Below are 15,712 nucleotides of genomic sequence, written 5' to 3'. Positions count from 1 at the left end.
GCCAAGGTAAAAAATGGATAGGTTTTTAAACATTTAGGCAAAAAATGACCAGAATTATAGTTCAGGAGACCTGGTGACACGACGTCAATAGTTGGAGGGAATTCTTAACCACATTCAATTTCTGCAACCTACCTCACCGTTACTACTTGGGCCACCAAGGCTTCACTTTCTCCTGATCAGAAAATTAAAAAAAGAAAAAGAACAGTATAATAATACTCCCAGCATACGTTTCATTTTATAAGGCAGCATTTTTTGAAGTAACTTAGTGTGACAAAATATAAGATGTTTTAGAAAAATAAGATTTTATTAATGAAGATTATTCTAATGTTACCTCTCATTATTTCATCCTTAAATAAATTATCTTCATTCTTTTTCTTATTAATGAAGTATATATTTAAAAGTTATTTAAAAAATTAATATTATAAATTATATTTAATGAATAACATTCTACCAAAAACCATGTCTCCTTTTCACCCGAGCCGTAACATTCAGCTCCTGCATTTATTTATTTTAAATAATTATTGTTATTTGTGAGAGAATATAATGAGGCAAATTAAAGGAGAGGAGATATGCATGTAGAGAAGACGAAACAAAGAGCCGTGAGACAACCAGAAATATCTCTACTGATGAGCTTTGGTTGAAATAATTCTCATTGAGGGAGCTTATTGAATTTGCGGTATCGGAACTCAGCATAAGTTTTGGTTGAAAATTTGGGTGGGTTTTCTTGGTTCACCAGTGCCGGAAGAGGTCCGATCACCGCCTCATGCGGCGGCGCCACGAACACCGCCCACGACATCCTCATCCTTTCCTTGTTCACCAAGCTCCTGTGCAGAACACCCTTGTACTTGCCATTGCTCAGCACCTAATTAATTAACCAACCCGATATAAAGTATCAGTTATAATTCATGACAAGTGTGTGTGTGTGTGATATGTATGCATGTATTGCCTCGAGCTGATCGCCGACATGGACGAAGAGGGCGTCTTGCAGGTAATCGACAGCGATCCAGTGGTGTTGGCTCCAAACCTGGAGGCCGGGAACGTCGTTGGGGACGAGCAGGGTGAGTGCTGACATGTCGGTGTGAGGCTCAACGCCTAAAGCAAGCTCTGGTTGCGGACATGGCGGATACATATTTATTTTCATTTCCATTTCAATCTTTTCATCCCCCAAGCTGCTTTTCAATGTCTTCTTCTCCAACCCTAGCCCTTCTGACAGAAGCTCCAGCAACTTGTCTGTTAAACCCAGCAATTCCTTATTGTACTCTTCCGTCACTTCCCTGAACAACAACAAAACAAATTAACATTAACCAGACTCACCAGACTTCGACTTCGAGTATGGAGAGGATCAAATGTAATTCGTATCCATCGTCATAAACCTGTAAGAAGGAGGGTTCTTGGGCCACATATCATAATTGACCTTGGAAGGAGGAGCCATCATGTGGAAGTAATAGTCAATCCACTCAACCTTCTCCTCTAGATTCTTCGTCATCTTGGTGCCGTAGCCTTCGAAGCTCCCTGTGGAGGGGTCATTTGCGTATGACTCTTTCTCTTTCTGAGGAAGAGCGAAGAACTTCTGGCCCACTTCTTGTAACCGGCGGATCAAAGTCGGCGGTATTCCGTGATCGGTGACGAGGAAGAATCCCCACTTGGAGGCAGCTTCAGCGATTTGCTTGACCAGAAGGTCGTGAGGGAGGGACAGAGAGATGACCGGCACCGTGACGCCCTCCAGGGCTTTGGTATTCTGCGGCCGTTCATCGGCCGGCCTGATGAACTGGGATGGAAGATCCTGCAACAGCCCAGAGGCCAAGCATTGGACTCTTTCAACCTCCATTGGTCGACATATGGCAGCGTCCACGCGTTAAAGAGAAAATGATGAGTGGTTACTGTTTTTTAAGATCATTCATGTAAACGTTTATTTTATTTAAACATGATTGACGTTTATGTTTCTCGATCGGTTCCCCTGTTGAGTAATGGATATTTAGCGAGTTACAAAGAAACGGAAATAATTAAACAAAACGTTTACACAAAATGGAATGAATTTGAATGAACTAAAAAATTAATGTAAATTGCCAAGTGTGATAAGTATGAGTTTGGCATTGGATTTAGATTTGTTGAGTGGACTAATTTAATGTATAGAATAGAGTTATTCAATCTGATATGTTGTTTAAAAAAATATTTATTCAATATAAATTTGAATGTAAAAAAAAAATGTTAGTTTGGTAAGTATCAATACTTCAATATTAACAAGTGTTTGCCCTAATGGAAAAGATTGTATCTGTTTAACTATGAGGTCTTGTATTTAAAGGTGTGTAAATACAAAAAATGTCTTTGAAAGAGTTACTTTCAATTAAACTTGACAACACTCAAATTTAACCTAATCAAATAACCATTAAAAAAAATTCAATACTTCAATGGTAGCACTTTGTGGTGGCAGTTTCAAGAGAAAATTAAATATTCTAATCCAGAAGTTTTAAATTTAATTTTCTTCCGAAAATAAAAAAGGATCTGGAAAAAAAATAAAGAAAACAATTTAATATTAATTGTTAAATACTTATTAGTATAAGTTTGACATATATTATGAAAATATCATCAAAATTATATCTTATATCGATAAAAAAAATTAATGATCATGTTCATGCAGAGGGATGCTTGTGCCATGGATAAATTAGTTTTTAATAAAACTTACACTTATAGTCTGTAGAAATATTCAATTTCATTTTAGCCCTCTCCCCACAATAAACATGATATTTTGTTTTCAATCCCCTAATTCTCTGGTCGCCTGAAGTTTCTACGTTTAGTTGCCCCATTGATTGATATCTGATTGATTATTGACCACAAAACATATATGCCAAATCACTTTTTTATGTAAATATGCCAAATCATTTTTAAGTTTCAAGTTGCAATGATACCTAAATGGGCAAAGCTTATTATGATGGGCCAAGAAGTTTGGGCTGAAGATGAAGGATCGGACAGAGACTTGAGGGACACATAATTATACGAAGAGAATATGTGAAACGAGAAGGGTGTAAAATGTTTTGGTAACTTTACATTCTACTTTCAGAAAGTTAATTTTCACTTTCAAAAGGCCCAAGGTTGTATGGCACTATGCGTGCGTGTATATATTTTCAAAAAGCGCTTTTTGGAAGTACATAAATAGGGTTTAGGACTAGATTTGCCGAATAAAAATTTGGATCTGCAGAACTCAGAACATTGTGATATACATTTTTTTTGGGCCAATTTTGTGATATACATTCAACAAAAGAAAGAATTAATCATGTATAAAAAAAAAGAAAGAATTAATAATGAAAACTGAAACTTCATTAATAATGAAACACATTCAACCAAAAAACAGAATGAAAATGAACAAGTGCTATGTAACTTATTATCTCCTGATTTAAATACTATTAAAAAATATATATAATTGTTGTCCCCCAATACTTGCACTATATTTTGATAGTTCCTATATATTTTTTATTTTGTTATTCCAAGTCTTGTAAGTTTTATTTGTTTGCAACCTTAATCTTTATATTTTTAAATATGATTATAAAAACTTAACGATAGTTAAGAGATACAAAAAAATATATTACTTCTTGTATTAATTTATTAAAATTATGATGAGTTGTATAAAAAACAAGTGAAATGAGGGAAAAAAATAGGCCTAATTAAATCAAAACCCTTAAACATGCAAAAGATGAAACTTCTAAAGGAAAAAGACACGATAACTAAGATAGAGAAAAACGAAACAGTTAGTAGCTATTTTCAAAACTTACTTATCCAAGAAAACCCAATTCTAGGGACTAAGGACCTATTTGTTTGTGTTCACAATTTTTTTAAAAAAATTGTTTTGAAATACAATTTAAAAATTATTTTTAAAAAATAAAAAATATGCTTGATTGTATTAAAACAATTTTAGAATTGGAAAATTGGTTGAAATGATTAGTCAAGGTAAGTATAGATTTCGTTTCAATAATAAAATGTAATGCATTTGAAAATTAAAACAAAAACAGAATTAAAATAAAAAATAATTTTTTTTTGGAAACAATTAAATTCAAAACACTTATTTAATTTTTTTTTCATTTTTAAAAATAGAAATCAAACATTCTCTAGGCTTGATACGGATTCCACCATTATCTTTCCTTCTGCAAAGCTTCATCCGGCTAAGCAATTCATTATGGAATCCCTTGTTTTATTTCTTCGCCAAAAGAAATTTGCACATTTCATATCATAATATAGTGTAAAAGGGTCATTCTTTCTTTCCGCTAAGAAACAAACAAACCACACAGTTCCAACTTTAATTTGTAGGAAAGACTCAAAGGATATGCTTATCTTTTGAAGATCCCACATGCAAGAACGTGTGGTGCTGGGCCAAAAACCGTGGGCATTATTGTTAATTAGCACTATAGAACCTATTATATGAACAGTGTCCTGGATTCTGAACTTTAAAATTTTGAGCAAATTACCCCCAACATTTATATACAGAATGTTGACTATTATATAGACCAAATTAGTCTTGGTGTGGCTCGCCGTAATGAACGCATCATTAGCCATGGTGAATGATCCATAATTTTGTGAAATGATATTTTTTGCCTCTTTTTTTATAATGTTTTTCAAATGATTGGTATCTCATGCTTTCATATACTCTATAACTCTAATTTATTTTTATTTTTGATAATGTTTATTTATTTGGTTAAAACTTGGGATCCCATTAAAAAAAAGTTAAATATTAGATGATTTTAATTAACTAGTTATTTTGGATTTTAATTTTGTTGATGAAAATGTTGGACTTCACATCTATCGTTTGTAAACTTTTCTAATACTTAAACTTCTTTTCAAATAAGATCTCAAGTTTTAACATTAAATAAATAAAGATTAATTAAAATAAGACTAAATTAGAATTTTAAAATATATAGAAGTATGAAATACTAATCGTTTGAAAAACATTATAAAAAAGGGACAAAAAATATCATTTCACAAAATCATGAGTCGTTCGCCATGGCTAACGATGCATTCACCGTAGCGGGCCATGCTAAGGCTAATTTGGTCTATATAATAGTCAACATTCTATACATAAATGTTAAGAATAATTGGCTTAAAATTTTAAAGTTTAGGGTCCAAAACGCTACTCATGTAATAGTTTAGAGTTTATAGAGCTAATTAACAATGAACAATAATGGCGTTATAAAAAATTAATGGTTAGGATTTCTTTTGTTATGAATTTAAAAGTTTAGGATTCATTTTGCATATTTTAAGAGTTTAAGGTCTAGGATGCTTTTTGCGCAATACTTCAGGGTTCATTTTGCTCATTAATCCTATAATATAAGACAAGGTTAAAATAAGTAATTTATTACTTGTTAGTTTATTAGCATTTGAATTTCTAGATAGCAATTTATTATATTTAATTAATTATAAGGAAGGATAAAATTAAAAAATTATATATTTTTTAACCATTTTAAAGATATAACTACTATTTCTCAGTAAACATGAAATTGGATAACTTTATCTTATAAATTAAATAAATATCACATAAAGAATTGTTAAGAAATAAAACATAAAAATAATTTCTGGTCAATCTAGAGAGCCAGCATTTATTTTGTTTGTTTTCTTTATCTTTGTTCAATTCTAATATTTTTAAGATTAGATTTCATATGAATACTTGAAAATTAAAATAGCTTATAAATCTTATCTAAGATTGACAATCTAATTTCAATGGATTGTCAAAGACTTTGTCATATAATATTTAGAAAGTATTAAATCTCAAATTTTTGGGGAGCAATATAACTAAAGAGTGCTCTGGTCGTAAGGAATATTTTCAATATTTGAAGAGAAATATATGATAATAATAATTTTTAAATATCAATAAAATTCAAAAACTATTATTGAATTAGACTGCTCCCTAAATCCAAATTGTTTCTTTTGTATTCCCTTGCTTTCTCATCTTCTTTAACATCTTTATTGTTCTCTATACTTTCCTTTGTGTTCTTTGCATTTTCTCACTTCCTTTTTCCTTTTGCATCTGTCGCTAGCACTTCTCCTTCAAATTGATGTTCTTATTTGTTGATCTCTCCTCATCATCTTTCTGCTAAAACCTTCAGATCTTTTTTTTGTTACCTTTGATTTCCTGTGAAGCATCTGCTTCTTCAAGTTGTTCGAGTCACCATAAAAAGGTGGTCTCTAATGCTTGATTTGTGTTGGAACACTAAGGAATGCTGATGTTACTGAATATCTTTGAATTGTTATTTCACAACAACCTCCATCATCTAATTTTGTGCATGCATAATTATTCTTCTGAATTTCATCTAGCAATCAAGGAATCTTTGAGTTCATCAATGTGTTAGTCAGGATCGAGTCCCACATTAAAAAGTCTTATGAGTGGTGTGGAGTTTATAAGTTTGAGGAACTCTTCCACCCAACAGGCTAATCTTTTAGGATGGGTTCTTCTTTTGAACATGTGCTCGTTACATTAGTGTTTTCATTGAGAAGTTGGTGTCATGGAAAGGACTACCTACAAAGGGTTTTGATCTGTAAGAGCCGAGTGAAGTATCTTAGAGTGTGAAGCCGCTAGGGACGTCAGTTTTTAATGAGGTGGCATTATCATGAGTCCCACATTGAAGAGCTTTACAAGTAGTGTGAAATTTATAAGTTCAAGGGGCTTTTCCATCTAATAGGCTAGTTTTTTGAGATGGGTTTTCTTTTTGTACTTGTACTCGTTACATTGCACCAATGTCACGACCACAAAACCTCTAGGTTGAACTCACCCCCACAAGGAGCCTCGTAGGAGGAGGGTGCTTAATTGACTTATAAACCATACTTTACCAATATGGCCTCCTGATGTAGGATTCATAACATAGCCCACTCTTTAAGAGCCAGTGTTCGTGACAACTCATGCTCCATGGCACTTTATTCAACCTTTGGTTAGTCAGCCCCTCCGTGGATAGCCTTTTTCACGAATGGCAACTTCCAACGAGAGCACCAATGTTATGACCACAAGCCATCTGGGTAAAACTCATCTCTAAAAGGCACCTCATAGGGGGAGAGTGTCCGACTAATTTATAAACTACACTCCACCAATATGACCTCCTGATGTAGGACTCATAATATAGCCCACCCCTCAAGAGTCGGCGTTTGCTACGGCTCACATTCCATGGCTCTTCACTTGACCTTTGGCCAATCAACCCCTTCATGGAAGGCCCTTTTCATGAATAGTGGCTCTCAATGAGAGCACCAATGTCACAACAACAAGTCCTTCGGGTAGAACTCACTCTAAAAGGGGTCTCATAGGAGGAGGGTGCCCAATTAACTTATAAACCACACTCCACTAATGTGGCTTCCAAATATGGGACTCATAACATAGTCCACCCCTCAAGAGTCGGCATCCATGATAGCTCACATTTTATGGTGCTTCACTCAGCCTTTTGTTGGCTAGCCCTTCCGTGAGAGGCCCTTTTTGCGAACAACGGCTCTTAACGAGAGTACCAATGTTACGACCACAAGCCTTACTCCTAAAAGGCACCTCTTAAGGGGAGAGTGCCCAGTTGACTTATAAATCATATTCCACTAATATAGCCTTTTGATATGGGACTCATAATACAAAGCTTTTTGGAATCAAAGTTTTCTTCTGGAGGACACTAATTTGTGATTGGGGTGATGATTCATCTAGTTAAGAAATCTTAATACACAGTCGGCCTGTCAAGATCTCCTCTATTTCATCTGACTTGATAATTGCCATGAAGAAAATTAAAAGGAGTAGTTCCATCATTTGTCATATTTTTTCTTTGTCCAGAATCGATTCTTGAATGGATTTGGCTTCAAGAAAACTAGCAATGATATCAATACGTGCTATTTACTTTGTTTCCGTTACGCACTTTGGTGGGTTACTAATACTTAGTATATCTTGTCTCTGACTGGTTCAAGTCTGTGTCAAATTTCTTTCACAAGGCTTTTTCCAGCAAGCTTGAGCGTAATCTTTTGGTGCAAATATCCCATCTCTGCTAGCCCGTTTCAATCCTGCAAGCTTCCATGTTTCTAACGATGATTAATTATTTATTTTCTATTTTCAACTTTTCTCCATGGTTCAACCTTAATATTATATCTTTGTAATCTTTTATGCTGTTACTTTTACCTTATTCATATATAAATCCTTGACTTATCTTAAAACCCAAAAAAAAAAAAAAAAGGCTAAGGGAAGCTGATTAATTACTGGTGGTAGATTGGAGGTTTTTATATATACCTTGAAATTGCAAAGATTCATAATATTCATATCTATCACTGTAAGTTGAAAATATGAATTTATATCTTGTATAGTTAGTCAGCATTTAATTGATCTATTTACTAAATTCAATTTTAGCACACATTTGATTACAATTAACACAAGAGAAATACTACAGATTGAACATCAACAAGACACTGGCCAAAAAAAAAAAAAAAACTTCAAGAAGACAACAATAATAGGTAACGTTTATAAAAGAAAATGCTATTGGTTGATGGAATATGACCAATTAGATAGCATTTCAATGAGTTTGGTGTTCAAAATGATTTGGTTTATATTTGCCATCTATGTATATATATATTGCCATCAAATCCTAAAAATGTTGGATCTGTCATTGAAGGAAGTATTTAGTTTCTCAAATCCCATATCTCTTCGTCTATACTCTTCTATCAATGGTTACAGAGAGAAGAGATGAAAACATCAAAAGGGAAAAATCACATTGATTCAGAGAGTGTATACATGTCAGAGTAATTTTTATGACTAGTTGACCAGCCTTACAGAGAAGGACACGTGGATAATATTTCTAACAACTTGAACAATAATGATGAATTAATATAACAGCATAACAGAACAACTAATCACTATACTATACAAGTATACACTTGTATCTTCGAATCTTCGTGACTAATTGCATAGCGCTGGCTAATGATTTGGCAAATATTTGCCAAGTAATATTTTATATAATCATTCACTATTTAGTTACTTGAACAAGTAACTGCAAAGTTAAAAAAAGAACAGAACATCACACATAGCATTATACTTCACCTTAAGAATGTTGAACTTCACTAATGAAAACATGCCACCTCACATCAGAATAATTTTATAAAATGTTTATGTATTCAGATTGCTTATATAGGTTAAAAGTGACAAGAATGGAGAAGTAAATTTACCTTTTATAGGTCTCAAGAAAAAAAAAATAAAGAAGCCAAATAATGATCTAAATTGTTTTTTTTTTTTTGGGGGAATATATAACAGGCTATTGAGTGATGGATGGGCCAGGATCATGTAACAGACATACATGACATGATAATGTTCCCTTTATGTAACACTAAGGGCCTATTTCATTGGTGAGTGCCTTCCACCGACAAGGTAAGCTTTGGTGTTTCACCTTTCTTTTTCAACCTCTCTTGCCTACGGTTTTTCGTTCTACCAACTTTACCTTTCTGTTCTCTATCCCTCTGTTTCTCTGAACGAGTGAATTTCAACTCTGACCCCTGAAATTATCAAGTTCCTTGCGCGTTCATTGTGGATCGTAGAGAAGAGTAGAAGCTTAGCACATAATCAAACATTTTGAAGAGATTGCAAGAAGAGGGTGGCATAGGTGAGGAAGACATGGGTGATGCAACGCTGTGACCATTATTTCAGTCTGCAGAAACAACCCAAGTGGGATCTGAGTTTCGTGTTCTAAAACAAGCTTGGTAGGCTTATTTCCTGATCTCTTTGTCCTCTGTTTTATCATTTTATTCCTACTATACATGTTTACCAGCAGGTCTTTTTTTATTATTTTTCTATTTGGGGACTTTTGTTTAGATATATCATATTCTTCCTCGTCATCTTGTATCCTGTGTTGGATATTATAAAATGTTTATGGATATTTTAAAACGAATTATTATAAAGTAATAATATTAATTATTATTTAAGATTATTGATTATTTTGAACATATAATTTAAAAAATATTATTACCTGAAATTGTTTTTCAATTGTGATTAAGGTGTTTTTATTGTTTAATGTTATGTGATTTCTGCCTAATAAAAGGTTTGCTTCCCATAGGTTTTGAACTTTTGGCCTCTTCTGTCATATTGCATCATTTGTGCTGTTGCCTGAGTTTATTTTATAAATTTTTTTCTTCTGTGATCCTGTTCATTTTATAAGAAGAGTTTGTTTAATTTTACGGAACTAGTTGCCATGAGATCAATCCAATGTAGAGGAATAGCTTTTAAAAATAATATCCTAAGGCACTATTTAAATTATAATTTTACCTGCTATTACCAATACCCTGTTGTTTAAATTTTATATTTCAACCATTTATGAAAACACTCAAGATTCAATTCAATATAGTTTGATACTCTAATTTTGTGTATGTGTCGCTAAAATCAGCATCTTGTTTCTCTTTTAGTTACACATATATGCTCTAGTAGACTTTTGTTTATTGATTATTATTATTATTATTATTATTATTATTATTATTATTTTGGGGATACTGTTGTTTAGATATATTCCTGCTCTTCATGTTGTTCCATTTATAATTTTGAAGACCATATATTTGATCTTTCATAATGTTTTCAATATGCAGCTAATCCAGCTGCTGCAATTTACATCGTGCATTTTATATTCCTCGGTTTGTTTGAATTCTTTGAAGCCTCCATGGAAGTTGTTCCCAGTGTGTTAAACATCATAGGCTCGTGTTGCTCATTGCATGAAGTCGTTAGAACAAAGCATAAACACTTGAGAACACTCAAAAGGAGTATTCGGCAGATGAATAATTTGATGCAAAGGCTGGATGCTCATGAAAGGGATGTTGAACATGAAATAAACCAATTGCGGGCGGAATCAACAAATGTGTGTAGTACATGGCGTGAGCAAGTTGGTCAGGTAAGAAGTGAAGTGCGCAATCTCATGGATGAAAATGGCCGGCTTAGACAAACTAAATGGTTCAGTTTTATTTGTTCAAGAATCAAGTTAGGGGAACTTGTTGAGGAGAAGATCCGAGATATTCGTGAACTTATAGAGACTGTTCCAGATTTAAAGGATGTTGCTATTCCTGTAGGCAAAAGAGGTGATATTTTGTCTGCAACGCCAATGATGGGATGCGAAACACACAAGCAAATATTTATGAAGATCCGGGGATTCTTGTCTGATGAGAATGTTAGAAGGATTGGTATTTGTGGTTTGGGAGGAGCCGGTAAAACAACTATTATGTCAGAAATTAACAATCACCTGTTGAATAATAGCAATGAGTTTAACTGCATTATTTGGGCGGAAGCATCAAAGGATCTAGAGAAGTTGCAACAGATATAGCTGTGAAGTTGGATTTGACTTTTCAAGAAGCTGATGATGAAATAACAAGAGCCTCAAAATTGTTTAGAAGCTTTTAATAGGAGGAAGAAATTTACACTGATTTTAGATGATGTTTGGGAACCATTCACTATTGAAAGTGTTGGAATCCCTGTGCCAACAGTAGAGAATGGTTGTAAATTGGTGATTATAACTCGAGACGTTAGAGTGTGCAGAGGTATGGAAACAGACAAAGATGTGGAAGTGGAAGTTCTTTCAGAAGAAGAAGCATGGGATCTCTTCAAGGACAAAGTTGGGGAACAAGTGCTATCAAATGCAAATATACAATCAATTGCCAGGGAGGTGGCAAAAGAATGTGGTGGTTTGCCTCTAGCTATTGTTGCAGTTGGACGTGCATTGAGAAACACAACTAACATAAGAGAGTGGGAGAATGCATTGGCAGAGTTAAGAACTTCAAGTACTGGCATACACACTATTGATGAAGTGGTGTGTTCTCGTTTGAAGTTGAGCTATTCAAAACTAAAGGATGATGCAAGGCGATCGTGCTTTCTATATTGTTCCTTATACCCAAGAGGTCACCTAATTGATGAGAATGAATTGATTAATTATTGGGTATGGGAAGATTTATTGGAAGGTCCAAACACGTCTGTGATGAAACGAAAGGGGCAAATGATTATAGATGAACTAATATCAGGATGCTTGCTGGAATCGAAGACTGAAAATGGGGTGAGATTTGTTAAATTGCATCATGTGGTAAGAGACATGGCAATCACAATCATGAGTACAAAGCCTAGATGCGTTGTGAATGCTGGCAAGGAACAAGTAAAACCAGCAATACCTCAGAATGGAGAGAGGATGTTGCAATGGGTATCGTTGATGAGAAATGATGTGAAATCTATAGACTTCAGTCCAACGTGTCCTAGACTCACTTCTTTGCTACTTCAATACAACTCATTTGAAGAAAACATATCGCACCACTTCTTTGACAACATGCATGGGCTAAAAGTTCTTAATCTCTCCTATACTGGGATTCATGTTTTGCCGGCGTCTCTTTCGAATTTGGAGAATCTACATGCCTTGTTGTTGAGCCACTGTTGGAATCTTGTTGAAGTTCCATCCTTAGAAAGGCTCACTAAATTGAAGTATTTAGATTTTTCATTTTCTAGAAAGTTAATAGAACTTCCACCGGGGATGGAACAATTGACTGATTTGAGACACTTGGATTTCTCCTTCACATCTGTCCAAAACTTACAAGCTGGACTCATATCCAAATTTACTCTTCTGGAGGGCTTGTTGATGTTGGGTACGCATATGATTGGAGTATCATCTGAGAGCGAAGTACGCCCTTTGTTTGCAGTGTCAGTGGAAGAAATCATATCCTGTCGTAATCTGTCTCTTCTACACATGCAATTCCTTGACTTTGAAGATTATCGAAAATTTGCTGAATTTTTGAATTATTCTCAATTAAAGGAGTCGAAGCTTGTTGTCGGGTTTTCAGTTGTTCCAAAATTATCTGAGAAAAATTGTTTGGCAATAAGTAGGAGAGGCAAGGAAGAGATGTTTCAGAAGCCCAGACTACTGCATTGATTCCACGAAATGTAGAGGAGTTAATAATTTCTAAGTTTGATGGTATGGAACGCGTTCTTGAATCCGAGGAGAATATTTGCCCCAGCGACAGCCAATGAATCTACTACATCATATTCCAAGGTTGAGGAGCATGTTGAGATCAGGTACTCTGATGAACCTCAAGAGAATTGAGGTGTCAGTCTGTTGTTCGTTGAAATGTCTGTTCCCGAGGCAGCTCGTGGACGAGCTTAAAAGTCTGGAAGAAATTGTCATCGATGGGTGCTTTCGCGATGGAAGAATTATTGAAGGGAGAGGAATGCAAGCGCTGAAAACAGCAGCCATGCTGCCAAAGTGATCCTTCCGAAATTGCAAAGGTTGAAATTGAAGGAGTTGCCAAGACTGAAAAGCATATACAAAGGGACATTGAATGCAATTCTCTACGCACTATTGAAGTTGTGGGCTGCATTGCTCTGATGAAGTTGCCTCTGGGTTTTGTTGGAGTAGAGGCTGGTCAGCAAATCTCACCATCAAACCACTCTCCAAGAAATAATATGTGAAAACGAATGGTGGCAATCACTGCAGTGGGGACCAACCTGAAGCTGAGAATCTCCTTCGACCACGCTTAGTCGGTTACTATGACAGGTATGTTTTATTAGATTTTCCAATTACCATAGTACGTCCGTATAGATATATTAAAAGGAAGATTTTAGTGTTTTTAGCCTTATATATTTCCATTCAATTAAATTTAAAAATGAGGATTTTAAAAGTATTACAAATATTAATAATTAAAGAATTTGTTATTGAATAAATAAATATATAAAATTCACATGTCTTGGATTTTATTACAAACAATAAGCATATTAAATATACAATGATTTCTTAATTTTAATTTTTTTCCCACTACATATAATTTGATTATTACATTATTCAATTTCTTATAGTGGTCTGGCGTGGAGGCATGCATCCATGGACAGGTTTGCTCCGAGCAGCAGTAATACAGTGTGAAGGCAGTATTCGAGTGGAACTAGCCACGATATCTTGATTTGATTCCACACGTGTGTTGTTATTTACTGTTAATGTTTTTTTTTTAATAAAGTTTGATGATTGGTAGGAAAACATTTGGGTGCACTCGTTACTTTTGTTTGATCTGAATGATTTTTAAGCTATTTTCAAATGTATTTTCATGACTTGTATTGTTCCACATATGCTTTTATGAATTATTTTTGGCTTCTGTGTGTGTGGTAAGTACGATGTCTGTGATAATTTATCATTTAGTTACCGAAAATTAGGTAATTGCATGGCCAGAAACAGAGCATCACAAGGTATTCAAAGCACATTGACCTGTCTATTGATGATAGCCTATGAATGGTTGGACGTCAATATATTAATATACGCTTTCCCGCTTAGAATTTTTCAATTTTTCTTCTCAGAACCATATTAAATATTGAGGTGAAACCAACGTTTGAGCTCACCAAATCTTGCCTGCATTGTACACAGAACACACAATTATAGCATAGGCAACATAATTTAATTAGATATTGTCTTAGATTTATTAATTAATTCATATTTTTCTTCCATTATTTTTATGATGCGCTTGACTTGATCCATAGTGTGAAGTAGATATTTCATCAAGTTTTAGAATCAAATATGAGAGAAGCAATACTTTACTCAATCACTTTATTACTTAATAGAGGCAAACATATATAATTAACATATACCTCATACATATGAGTCAAAAAAAAAATTATGAGGAAATTTAATGATTTTCCTTGCATTTTCGAAGTTGGATGTCACATAGTCATTCATCACTTAGATTATTTAAATCAGAAATTGCATGGTGAAAAAAGAGCATCATAAAGCATCTACTTGAAGTCTTGAACTGACTTTCATTTTTTGTTCTTTTTTTAAAACATATTCGGATATTCAAAGAACTTCCACTATGGCCTATGAATGCTGTGGACCGTAATGCGTCCCTTGCTTATCATTTTTCTTTCCTTTCTTTATTTGGAAAAAGAAAGGTTAAAAAAGTTTATAGTATTCATAACCACTAAATCATACTCGTTCCATTTTTTTTATAAGATATTTTTTTTAAGATCATTTACCCGTGACAGAAATAACAGCACAAAGCAACATGAAAAGCTACTTTTAATTCTTTGACCAATGTCAAGTCATAACACCTTTGTCATATTCTCATGTGCACTATTTTTAGCTACCTAGTTATCTCATATTCTTTTACTCTTCCATTGTATTCATTTCCTGTATATAGGAGTAACAGTGTATAGACAAAGACAAGGCATCAATAAACAAATATTGTTTTATTGTTTGCTTGCGCTTTCATTACCAATTGAATGTCACATTTAAATTTAAAAAAAAAAAAAGGATGCGGAGCCCAAAATGAAATTGATGTATGTGTAACCTCATCAACATCAATTAATAGCTTAAATTATTCGTGCAAAATTAAGCACCCATTTATATATTTAAATCATACTAGACTATTTGTTTTGTCTAGCTTTGCCTAGTATGAGATAGCATAATAATAATTGCTACCGAAGACTAAAGTAGATACCCTTGTATACTTAATAATTCTGATATATGTCCAATCAAAATCAAAACATTTGAGTTTTAAAGTATTAAAATATTATAATAAAAGTGTTATAGAGTAAATAATATACAAACATATTTATATGTCTTAATTTAATTAGAATAAATATATTAAATATATAAAATTAAATATATAAGTTTTTTCATATTAACATGGGATGGAGGATATCAAAGAAAACGTTGGCTCCACCATTACTACTTTATTCAAAAGATAAAGCAACATTTATGTACTTAACTTTATTTATTAATATATTTTTATTCAATTA

The 15,712-nt window shown here is 33.6% G+C and overlaps 3 protein-coding genes across 3 annotated transcripts; 2 read left to right on the top strand and 1 right to left on the bottom strand.

Moving 5' to 3' along the window:
* Window positions 1–637: 637 nt before the first annotated feature.
* On the bottom strand, window positions 638–1,828 carry LOC129298443 (flavonol synthase/flavanone 3-hydroxylase-like). Its single transcript, XM_054936858.1, has 3 exons — window positions 1,374–1,828; window positions 947–1,274; window positions 638–862 (listed from the first exon to the last, which is right to left on the bottom strand). Exons 1-3 carry the CDS (start codon window positions 1,826–1,828, stop codon window positions 650–652), a joined length of 996 nt encoding a protein of 331 aa, XP_054792833.1. The 3' UTR covers window positions 638–649.
* A 7,533-nt stretch (window positions 1,829–9,361) lies between these two features.
* Window positions 9,362–11,282, top strand: LOC129298445 (probable disease resistance protein At5g47250). Its single transcript, XM_054936860.1, has 2 exons — window positions 9,362–9,681; window positions 10,558–11,282. The coding sequence occupies exon 2, from the start codon at window positions 10,629–10,631 to the stop codon at window positions 11,280–11,282; it is 654 nt and encodes a 217-aa protein (XP_054792835.1). The 5' UTR covers window positions 9,362–9,681; window positions 10,558–10,628.
* Window positions 11,283–11,498: 216 nt separating this feature from the next.
* On the top strand, window positions 11,499–12,866 carry LOC129298444 (probable disease resistance protein At4g27220). The gene has a single exon (XM_054936859.1). The coding sequence runs from the start codon at window positions 11,499–11,501 to the stop codon at window positions 12,864–12,866; it is 1,368 nt and encodes a 455-aa protein (XP_054792834.1).
* The last annotated feature ends 2,846 nt before the right edge of the window (window positions 12,867–15,712 follow it).

Source organism: Prosopis cineraria, unplaced genomic scaffold (genome assembly GCF_029017545.1).
Source record: "Prosopis cineraria cultivar Desert tree isolate PC_DT_omini unplaced genomic scaffold, ASM2901754v1 PC812, whole genome shotgun sequence".
Classification (NCBI taxonomy): domain Eukaryota; kingdom Viridiplantae; phylum Streptophyta; class Magnoliopsida; order Fabales; family Fabaceae; genus Prosopis; species Prosopis cineraria.
This window is presented reverse-complemented; position numbering and strand designations above follow the sequence as displayed.